Source organism: Palaemon carinicauda, chromosome 41 (genome assembly GCF_036898095.1).
Source record: "Palaemon carinicauda isolate YSFRI2023 chromosome 41, ASM3689809v2, whole genome shotgun sequence".
Classification (NCBI taxonomy): domain Eukaryota; kingdom Metazoa; phylum Arthropoda; class Malacostraca; order Decapoda; family Palaemonidae; genus Palaemon; species Palaemon carinicauda.
The window spans coordinates 29,804,693-29,816,807 of record NC_090765.1 but is presented as its reverse complement, the minus strand read 5'-3'; the positions used below and the strand labels follow the sequence as shown (position 1 = coordinate 29,816,807).

At 37.0% G+C, this 12,115-nt stretch overlaps 1 protein-coding gene across 3 annotated transcripts in view; it reads right to left on the bottom strand.

The window, feature by feature from the left end:
* The window catches only part of BRWD3 (bromodomain and WD repeat-containing protein), a 128,523-nt gene that overhangs the window by 43,882 nt on the left and 72,526 nt on the right, over positions 1–12,115 (bottom strand). For 2 of the 3 annotated variants that reach the window (XM_068364453.1, XM_068364456.1), the window contains exons 17-18: positions 4,816–5,079; positions 3,057–3,264 (exon numbers count right to left, since the gene is read on the bottom strand). In XM_068364453.1, the coding sequence (XP_068220554.1) occupies positions 3,057–3,264; positions 4,816–5,079 (472 nt within the window). The remainder of the gene's footprint in view (positions 1–3,056; positions 3,265–4,815; positions 5,080–12,115) is intronic. The other variant, XM_068364455.1, reaches the window with a different exon arrangement.

Genomic DNA, 12,115 nt, shown 5'->3' with positions numbered 1-12,115 from the left:
AAACATGGCGAATTGTAATCTTTTCTGAATATTCACATTTTAGTATCGTATTTATAAATCAAAACATGGCGAATCGTAATCTTTTCTGAATATTCACATTTTAGTATCGCATTTAGAAATCAAAACATGGCGAATCGTAATCTTTTCTGAATATTCACATTTTAGTATCGCATTTAGAAATCAAAACATGGCGAATCGTAATCTTTTCTGAATATTCACATTTTAGTATCGTATTTATAAAAAAAAACATGGCGAATCGTAATCTTTTCTGAATATTCACATTTTAGTATCGTATTTATAAATAAAAACATGGCGAATCATAATCTTTTCTGCTATTTACAATCATACTTTTCCAAATCAGCTGATCAACTCTGTGTAGTCCGTCGTCGACCTAAATTTTCGGATCAAATAACTCCCTCATTATCAAGGTATGCCATCAAAGGATATTTCATATTTCCTAAAATACACAATTATTACTTGATCTATCATTTTCCAATTAGCATACTAATTTCAATAGTTTTATTTGAAAAACTTCTCTCATATCTTATTTACTTGTACTGTAAGTTGAATCGCATAAAGTTAACAGGAGTTTCATTCATGTTGCCGATGCATATTCTATAGTTTTTACCTCTCTGGTGCTTGGTTATAAAGCTTAGGAAATTATTTACTGTGACTTCGTCAGTGATTATTAAATACATTATGCAAAGAAACAAAGATTTCGAGAGAGAGAGAGAGAGAGAGAGAGAGAGAGAGAGAGAGAGAGAGAGAGAGAGAGAGAGAGAGAGAGAGAGAGAGAGAGAGAGAGACATACTGTAACTAATGAGAGATATAAATGTATATGAAAATTAGGATAGGTTTTAAAACATTGGTGCTTATGTAATACTATATTAACTATACTGTATGCAGTAGATGTTTTGAAAAAATTAAGAAATAGTGTAAACAATACTCTGTTATTGATTCGTATGTGCATCAGGTGATCTGATAAAAGCACCCAAAATACTTTGATTGTTAAAATACACCTAAAATTTAAAACTGAAGTACATACAGTATTACTAGATAGGAATAACTTTTGTTATACAGTACAGTAAGGGTATGACGACTTGGGAAAGTTATGATTATAAACTGTGGTAGGAACCAAATAAAAACAATATTAATCAGTCTTTACGGTGTTAATCATCTGCTCGGGTATCCGCTCGAGGTAACAGGCAGTGACTTTTCAAGTTAGGAGTTACTCACCCTAGTTCTACATTTATACATGATTATTTCCTTAACACGCCTATCCCGGTTACCTAACCCTGGCATTATAGGAAGCTTGACTGTAACCAAAAATTTTGCACAAAGATAAAAAGTGCTTACAAAATGTTTGTTATGCATTACATAGGGATGAGGGTAGCGAGTTTCCTGTTCAACTGCATTTCAATACTTTATTGGCTTGTAGTTGGATGAGGTTTCTGAGCTACAGTATTAGATTCCTTAACTCGTCATCAGGTTTCTGGGCTACAGTATTATATTCCTTAACTCGTCATGAGGTTTCCGACCTACAGTATTAGATTCCATAACTCCTCACGAGGTTTCCGACCTACAGTATTAGATTCCATAACTCCTCATGAGGTTTCTGACCAACAGTATTAGATCCCTTACCTCATCATGAGGTTTCTGACCTACATCATTCGATTTCTTAACCTGTCATGAGATTTCTGATCTAAAGTATTTGATTCCTTAACTCTGAGTGATGCAAGTTTTAAAAGTGTTCTATAATATCCTTAGTGTTCATCTGCATTACTCTATTTGAGCATATGCCTTCAATCTGAATGTCTCAATTTGAGCATATGCCTTCGATCTGAATGTCTCAATTTGAGCATATGCCTTCGATCTGATGTCTCAATTTGAGCATATGCCTTCGATCTGATGTCTCAATTTGAGCATATGCCTTCGATCTGATTTCTCAATTTGAGCATATGCCTTCGATCTGAATGTCTCAATCTAATATCAAAATTACTCTAAAAAACTGCAAAGAAAAAGGCATTTTGCATGTCACTATGCAGTTCCAACTTCCAACCTTTACCAAAGGAAGTAGACCTAGTTGTCAGTTAATATTACAAATGAAACCTTAATCAGTAAGTCCCATTATTTGTTATACCTTTTTTTTATTGAAGCCTCAGAAGGTTATGTCCTCTGCTGTTAACCCTTCTACCCACAATTGACGTACTGGTACGTTTCAGAAAACTCATCCCTTGACCCCCATGGACGTACCGGTACGTCCTTGCAAAAAATTGCTATTTGCATTTTTTGATAAGTTTATGAGAAACTTCAAGCATTTCAAAAATAATGGGATCAACCTGACCTCTCTATGACGAAAATTAAGGCTGTCAGCGCAATCTAAAGAAAAAAAAAATATTGCAAAATATGCTTGAAAAAGAAAAACGCCTGGGGGTTAAGGGTTGATAAGTTCCAAATAGCATTGGGGGTAAAAGGGTTAAAGGTTATTGTTTAACTCTTACAGGTCTTCTATCAACCTGTACTTGAACACAAAAAATTGTCACCAATTTGATCATGAACTTTTAAAAACCATGTTCCTCGGCATCCCCTCAGATAGACCTTACATTCTTACTGTAGAACCTATTATTCTTAAAAGTGAGACTGTTTGCTGAGTCTGGCCTCTTTGAGGAGAAATGTGAACTGAAGGATGAAAATAAAGACCTTAACTTTAATAGGTTGAGATAGAACAAAAAGTGGACAGGTTAATTGTCATCTACCTGTATGTTCACAAATGAGGGATGAAATGGCATTTTTCTTTCTTTCGTTGACTGATAACTATTCTCAGATACATCATACTATACAGGAGAGTATGTATTAATTTACCTAAAAATTTTCCACCTTTATTATATCAGGGGAGATACTTGAGTAAATTAAATATATATATATATATATATATATATATATATATATATATATATATATATATATATATATATATATATATATATATATATATATATATATATATATATATATATATATATATATAAAAAAAAAAACACACATTAAAAACTTACCCGTTCTCCAATGTCTGTTGACCGCAACATCGTAAGTCGCCTTGAGTATCAAGAAGTCTAATACATCAGGCATGTCATGGTATTTGATGGTGAATGAATCTGAGGTAAGCTTACCCGTTCCTGCTTCTAAAATACCTAGTTTAAGGCAGCACAACCTTGGTGGTTTTATCTCGTACTTAACTCCTATAATTTTTACATATTCTTGGTCCTGAAACAAATAAATAAAAAAAACAAAGTAAGAATAGTGAAATAAAAGATAAAGCTAGGAAGAAAATCAAAGTATTGCGCTAACACTGTAAATGAACGATTTAACATGGTAAAATGTTCAATACAAAAACTACCTCAACACGATAACAGAAAGCTAAATAATGGTCTTTAACCTCTTAAATTCAGATCAATTCTAGTCTCCTACCTTTAATATTTTAGCACTGTAGTAATCATGTAACATAAAAAGTCCCCTAACTGTAACACTCAAATTACAAAAATCAAAGTCAACTCATTACTTATAATGACCATTTAATTATTGAAAAAATTTCCCACAAAAAATCTGAAGAAAGTACAGTCTGGCCTCCTTATCACAGTTGAAAAATCTTTATAATTCAAATCTTTAATACATGGACAAAAAAAATATTAGAAAAAATTCCAGAGGCAAGGACATTTCATTTTAAAGACTATCTTTTAGATTCTTACTTAAATGAAAAAAAAATGGCAAGTTGAATGGAATGTTATCCTTAAAGTAAGTCAGTCAGTCAGTCTCACTCAAGAAGAAGAAGAAGAAGAAGAAGAAGAAGAAGAAGAAGAAGAAGAAGAAGAAGAAGAAGAAGAATCTACAACCCGCCACGAACCAGCTATCATATATGAATGTCCACAACCATTAAATAGAATCACCTTTACAAAGGATGATGTCAAAAAGAAAATAAGAGGACTCAGTAAGTCCAAGGCACCAAGTCCAGAGGATATTTATCCAAGAGAGATTATAGAACTAGAAGAAGGGATACCACCCCCTTTTTACAAAATGTTCCGAAAGACAGCCAACAAAAGAAAGGCACCACAAGGATGGAAACTAGGCAATGTTCCTCCAATCTACAAGGGATCTCTAACTCAAGACAGTGGAAAACCATGGTACAGAGGTTTTGGAACTACCCAAGACTAAAGAACAATGGTTTGATTTTAGAGTGTCCTAAAAGAGCTGCTTACCATAGCTAAAGTCTCTCTTCTACCCTTACCAAGAGGAAAGTAGCCACAGAACAATTACAGGGCCGTAGATAACCCTTTGGATGAAGAAGAATTATTTGGTAATTGCAGTGTTGTCAAGTGTATGAGGAAAGAGAATAATGTGTAAAGAATAGGCCAGACTATTCTGTGTATGTATCGGCAAAGATGAAACGAGCCTTTACCAGAGAGAGAGAGGGATCCAATGTAGTACTATCTGGCCAGTCAAATGACCCAATAATTCTCTAGCGGTAGTATCTCAATGGGAGGCTGGTGCCTTGGCCAACCTACTACCTATGAGTCAAAGCTAACAAAGTCTGTACTATTATCTACTTTCATAGCTTACAACATGACTTTGAAATATTGGCCATTCTCAAGGCAGGGATGTTGAGACAGCAATCCACATTTACCTCCTTTTATGTGAGACCTGACACACATTCTGGGGGATTTGATTGTGGATGGCTGTAAAAGGGATGAGCGAGGATTTACTAGTTACTACTCCATCTCCAAAATCTATCTGTGCACAACAATCAATAATAGTACTTACCCTTAGTTTATTAACAGTCCTCATCCAAGGCAAATTACGTTTGTCAATAGTATACAATTTCCTATTCATAACTGCTTCTACGTAAAGCATATGACCTTGCATGAAGTAGATAAGCTCATCTCCCATCTGAGGAAAATATGGTGCCTTTTTAGGGAAAGTCTCTGTCAACCATTCAGGAGGCCGGAATTCCTCTGGAATCTCATCAGCACCCCCACTTATCTCAGAGAGGTTCGGCCTAGGTCCTCTTGGCTGGAATAAATGTGCCTACGATAAGGTAAGTTTATGAGAAATAATAAATTTGAAGCAATATAAAACAACAAAATTTCTATAACTTTTAAAAAGTAGCAAAATAATAAAACCTTTGGGAAGACCATAACATAAATCTTATTTTTTTCTTAGACTTTGAGGTAGTCTTCCTTTAAACTTTCTAAAGCTACAAACCTGTAAAATTATCCACTTAAAAATCATATTTACCTGATGATCATATTGCCTCTTCTCTTGAAGCTTGGTTTATAGTCATTTAAAAAACTCCCCATTTTCTTTCCTTTCAATAAATGAGACAATCTGGCAGGTAGTGATGTTCCAGAGGCTTTTGTTATTTCAGTCTCGAAGTCGAAACTTTCCTACCGTTCTTAACATCACAAATTATGTTTATTTCTATGGACCTCCCCTAATGTTTATATTGCTGGCTCCCACACTCCGATGGAGGTGGGATAACAGTGAAGGAAAGAAATAGACCCTTTATAGAATTAAAACAGTATGTTAGAAAATAATTAAAATTCTAGACTCAACTTGGACTATATTAATAGTAACAAACCACCTCCAAATACAGTTCAGAATATAAGACTCCAAATTGTTTTTCTATTATTATTTGAAATATGAGGCTCAAGATTGCGTTTAAAAGATATCTTATCTCTAATTACCAATCTACTGTATATAACCCCAACACCATGCAAGTAAAACTAGAATTTTTCCAAAAAAAAAAAAAATTATAAATAAAATAAACTTGAAAAAGTCAATAGACCACATCGTCAACAGACACTACAGGACCAAGAATCCAGCAATCTCAATAAGTAAACCAGGATTCTTCCAAGATAATGTTAAGCAAACACAGACTTGATATAGCATTACGCTGCGGCTAAAACGTTTTCCAAAGAAAGATTTCTGCAAAAACCAAGATATGTAGGCATACTTCTAATATGAACCTTAAACTTCATGGCTTTTATTAGATTTAGATCCAATTCTTTGAGTTTGTGACCACATATTTAACAAGAAATGACAAAGCATTCCTGGACAGAGGATAATTTGTAACTAATCCCACCGAACAAATTAAGAACGCTACCTCTAATGCCCACAGTTTTGTCCAAATAATACTGAATGACTTTTACCAGACAAGAAAATTTATTCTATAATGAAATATTCACATACATCTCCAAAGAGGAGAAGTGAAAAAAATTGTGCCAGACTTAGTACTAAAATAACTTTTTTGTCTGAAGGGCAAGACAAAATCCCCCTATGCCCCCCAAAGCTTACATAAAAGATAATGCTTGAAATTTATTATGAGTTTAGCTGAAGCCACTGTCAACAGGAAAAGTTTTAAACGTGAAATCTATGAGAAAAACTTTCTTATGGTTAAAAAGATGAACCTGTTAAATATTGTGAAACCACATCCACATTCCCCAAAATAGACCTGACTACTGGAGACTTTTCAACACTAAAAGCTGCCATTACACCCACTATAATACCTGAAATGGATAGATCCAATCTAAGAAGCTTTAGTACAGAATTAAGCATTGATCTATATCCTTAAGGGCTTAAATTGAATGTTTGTTTTTATAAAAAGGGATACAGTACATAAAAAATTAAAAATATTATCCTAGCTAGTTCTAGCCACTGATACATTCGTAGATTGGCAACATCAAATATAAACATTGCAATGTCCTTGATATAAAAATAATGGTAGCCTGTCTTTTAGAACCTATAAAAGGTGATGTAAAGGTCAGTGAAAACCCTTTTCTAAGAATGCAACAGATATGTAGATGATGCTATTTTCTTTGTATCAATTCTATCTCCTAAATATAGGATCAGAGGTTGCTGAATCCCTTAATAGAAGTCTAGCTAAAATCATTATATAGTGCAAATTACAGTACAGGGAATGAAGCTGAACACTAACAAAACTCAAAGTATGATTGTTAGTAGGTCAAGGATAGTGGCTCCTAAACATCCAGATCTTGGCATTGATAATGATTCTTTAATTATATACAGCTCCTTTAATCTTAAGCTTGATTCTTGATTGCAAATTTTCTTTTTAGAAACACTTTCTGTCTGTTTCTTTTTCAATTGTAAAAATTAATTGGTTTAATGAGAAAGTCTTTTTAAGATTTTCATTGATCAATCTATTCTGAAAAAATGCTTCAATTCTTCCATTCAACCTTGTTTCGACTATTGTTTTCCTGTCTAGTCTTCACCTGCTAACTCTTATCTTAATTTGCAGCCTCATTAATTCCTGATCCTGATATCAATCTCTGGCACTGTTCAGTTAGTTCGTTATGCAAGGTGCATAAGATTTTTCTTAATTCTAATCATCCTTTGCATTTGGATTTTACATCCTGTATATAGTACTGTACTAAGTATGCAGTTAGTTATAAGTCTTGCCTTCTTTATCATAGGCTCAATAGTACACAGTATTCTAGGAGTTTTATTATAGCTGTGACCAGATTGTGGAATGATCTTCCTAATCAAGACAGTTGAATTGGTGGAACTTCAGAAGTTCAAATTTATAGCGAATGATTTTACGTTGAACAGGCCTTATAACATCCTGCTTTTTTAACTACAGTTGTAGCTTAGCTAATAATAATAATTATTGCCTTTGAAAATAGTTGTCTGAGCATTCAGTTTTGTACAGCCACCTTCTGAGACATTAACAATAGAGATCATAGAACTGTGCACTACATTACTCCCTTTATGGTCAGAATGAGGCTATTAAGTCATTTTGCCTTCTGTAGATCTTGAACTTCTTTCACTTGATGAATAATGCCACACAAAGGAAATGTATAACGATCCAGGATTTGACCAGTCTTATAACAGGGCATCTACTTTTCATAAGAGATCAAAAAAGGTGAACAAAATATCTATCTTGTGTTCAGCGACGTTTCAAGCATATCTAAATTTGGGCGACCCCACCAATTCTAAATATCTAGATATACTGACGTATGTAGATACCATTCATTGGGAAAACTTGACTTTCTTGCTTAGGTGATCTGCTAAGACATTGAATTTTTTCCTAAAATAAACTTCTAGAATGACACTTTAAAATCAAATAATTTTTCTCTTGTCTTGGGTAGTGCCATAGCCTCTGTACCATGGTCTTTCACTGTCTTGGGTTAGAGCAGCGTTTCTCAACCTTTGATAGCCCATGGCCCCCCTCACCGAGTGGCTAACACTCGTGGCCCCCTGCCCTTCAATATAAAAAAATGCAGATTTTGTTTTATTTTGTTTATTCAGTCACTAAAATTATAAATCAAAGTAAACATTTTTGCTGAACAATATAATCAATGAGACACTTGCTGTTGGGCTCGTGTGACGAGGCCTCTTATGTCCGGCTCCATCTTGGACACAGCAAGGGGAATATCGTTCCCAACATCAAGACGGTTTCTGGACTTCATTTTAATGGTCGCCAGATCAGAAAATCCAGATTCGCAAAGGTATATTGTGGCGAATTGAACGTGCATTTCGGATGCCTTCTTGCTGAGTAGTGGATATGCATCCTGAACAGACAACCAGAAGCTGGAGAGATCTTCTCTGTTACTGAAGGCCAGCTTCATTGCTTTTGAGACCTTCAACTCTGCGAGCTCCTCTGCTTCGTCTTCAGTAGGTTCAATTTCGGTGTTGAATGGGTCTCTGTGCCATGGAACATCCAATGGAGCATCGTCGAAATAAGATTTGAACTCAGCGGAGAGAATGTCGAGATGTCCAATGATGCAATCTTTGATGCCGATGGGAAGTTCAATCCTCTGCGTCTGCAGATGCTCGTCCAAGAAAGGAAACGAGGCTGTGGATCCGGCCTCGATTCATGCCTGCCAGACTCCCATTCGAGCAGACAGTCCAGCAAGCTTGTCTTGAACGTCACTGACTGTCACATCATGGCCTTGCCAAGACTGGTTCATTTTGTTGAGTAGGCCGAATATATCGGCCAGGTAGGCGAGCATCATGACGAACTCTTCATTGTCGAAGTGGACATGGAGGTTGTTTTCGTTCTCTCGCAGGAAAATTTCTGTCTCCAACCGGAGTTCATACAACCGAGAGAGGCATTTCCCCTTCGATAGCCAACGAACTTTGGTGTAAAACAGAAGTCCCACATGTTGCGCTCCCATTTCGTTGGCCAGAAGTTGGAAGAGCCGATGATTTTTGGCCTTCGCACGAACGAAGTTGATCACTTTGACCGCAACGTCCATGACTTCCATTAAACGCGGCGGTAGAGTTTTAGACGCAAGAGCATATCGGCGTAGTGAACAGTGGGAAGACGTCACGTGGGGCCATTCATTCTTCACAAGCGTGACGAACCCTCCTTTAACCCCAATCATCGCTGGGGCACCATCAGTACAAATGTGCTTGAAATTCTGCCAGCTGAGTCCATTCACTTCAAAAAAAAAAAGAGTCCACGATGGCTTTGACATATTTTGCTGTCGTTGTGGTTGGCAGGGTATTGCAGAATAAGAACTCTTCCTTCATCTTTCCTTCTTTCTCGTAGCGAGCGAAGGCGATCAACTGGCTCTCCAGAGCGGTGTCGGTAGACTCATCAAGTTGAAGGCTAGCCTGGAGCGTGCTTTACTTGATTTCACAGCAAACTTGACGGCACACATCAGCGGCCATGTCATCAATCCGTCGGGGGATCGTGTCATTAGAGAGCGAAACTTGCTGGATTTTCTTTTTTGTCTCTGGTCCGATCATCAGTTCCACCATTTTCTCTGTACATGGCTTGATAAGTTCCTCAGCAATAGTGTGCGGCTTCTTGCACTTCACAATTCGGTATGCCACTTCGTAGCTGGATTGAAGAGCAGGTTTTTCTTCTGGCCGGAATCCAAATTTTGGAAGTGTCGCTTCACGGTCGTACCGTGCTCGTTTCGTAGACAGAGCATCAATATTATCATCTTTCCTTTGGGGATGCACCTTGTCGCGATGGTTTGAAAGTTTGGAAGGACGTAGTGATGCATTTGCCATCACCACTGAGCAGTGCAGACATTGCGCGCAGTCCACGCCATCTCGAATGACCTTCGTGAATCCAAACTTGACGTAGATGTCTGTCCATTTTCGAACCTTCGACATCTGAAAAACAACAACAACAATAACACGGTAAAAAATTTGTTTTAAAAAGTCCTCTTTCAAAACAAAACAAAAATAAAAATCGTAGCACGAAATTAACTTGTTACGATTTTTCTTGCTGTGGTGCACTCGTGGTGCACTGAGGCCTGCATGGGTGGTGTAGGTATCAACCCTACACCACTACGGTCATATGTCAATATAAATGTAAAGTGAACATGTATAATTAGTGTAAAAATATTTTATCTCAAAAACTTAGCGAAATATACGGAAAACCAATATGTCATGAGAACACGCACTTTTCTTTCCTCTGTCCAGTCCAGTGGGATACTGGCGCCAAGGAGCGTGCCAGCACCACGGGAGTGATAGCGCATACGCACAACAGACAGTGTGAGATTTCTGCATAGGCCTAGCGGACTCAAGCGCCCACGAACTTGCGTCTAGCTGTGCCACACTTTGACTGGACATTGTTGTAGCGGTGGTGAACTTTGCCGGAGCGGAAAATTGACCGCTCTTCACCGCTCGCAATATTTTGTGCAGCTCAAAACTTTCGGAGCGGTAGGAGGGACCATCAGCGGTGGCCGAGCGTATACGGCGTTGCCTTAACGGGGGCCAACTTCTGTTTAACGGTGGTGATTGGTTACGAGCGGTGATGAATTTTTTTCACCACTCCAGGAACTAAACACTGTGTAAAAAAATCTGGCAAATAGTTTAAAAAAAAAAACTTCCCCTATGACTGGAGTCTCATCACCTTAATTATACACTCCAAGCTTCTGCATTCTGAATTGCATTTTTCGGTGTCCGCTCGTGGACCCCCGGTCGAAGGCCCGTGGCCCCCTTGGGGGGCCACGGGCCCCCGGTTGAGAAATGCTGGGTTAGAGTTTTCTTGCTTGAGGATACACTAAGGCACACTATTCTATCTTCTTTCTCTTCCTCTTGTTTTGTTAAAGTTTGTATAATTTATATATTAAATATTCTATTTTAATATTGTTATTGTTCTTAAAATATTTAATATTTCCTTGTTTCCTTTCCTCACTGGGTTACTTTCCTTGTTGGAGCCCTTGGGCTTACAGCATCGTGCTTTTCCATCTTGGGATATAGCTTGGCAAATAAAAATAATAATAATAATAATGATGATATTTGTCCAAGTAATCAGCACTTCCACTATCCAGTACAGAGAGGGGGAAACTTTCATTCTCTTGGCTCCAGATATAGGCTAGTGAATGTCATTCTATCTGAAAACACTGCTACAGTTTTAACCTACCAACAGTGGTTCGTGGTCCTGAGGAGTTAGAATATTGCAAGAAGTTCTTAGCAATTGGTATGCTGAGTTAATGCATGAAACATTAATCTCCCTGAAAGATGCAAATAATTTAGTTACTCCCTAACCTTCCTGAGAAGCATCTGCAAACAGAGTAAGGTATGGTATTTTCACACCGAAAAGAAACTTTTGTCATCTAACTGACTGAAATCACCCCACCACCTTAACAGTTGCAGTTTGTTTTACATTTCTAAATTTGAAACCAGAGTCTAAAATGGCTACAGTATTCTATTCCAATGTAGATCAAGATGAAATTGAAAAACACTTATCTTTGAGACATCCCACGAGAACAAATTTCTCATAGGAAGCCATGGTCCCTAGCAGTCTCCTACACATCCAAACTGACATAAGCTTCAACATTATGAGCTATTGCAACAAAAGAAGAGGAATGAATCACTTTTTCCTACGGAAAACCGGAAAATAAACTGTTATGATTATCAATCGCAAATATAGAATCTTCTGAATGTAAAACAAGAGATTTCTGCATATTGACCATGCTCTACAACTGATCAAGCAACAAGAGTAACCACAATATACTCTTAGTCACAGAACTCTTAACCACATAGAGATGAGGCCATCATTTTAAGCACACAAGGAGCCATCCCGAGAAAGCAACATAGACACTGGAAGGGAAACCTTTGACCCATTGACAAAATTAAT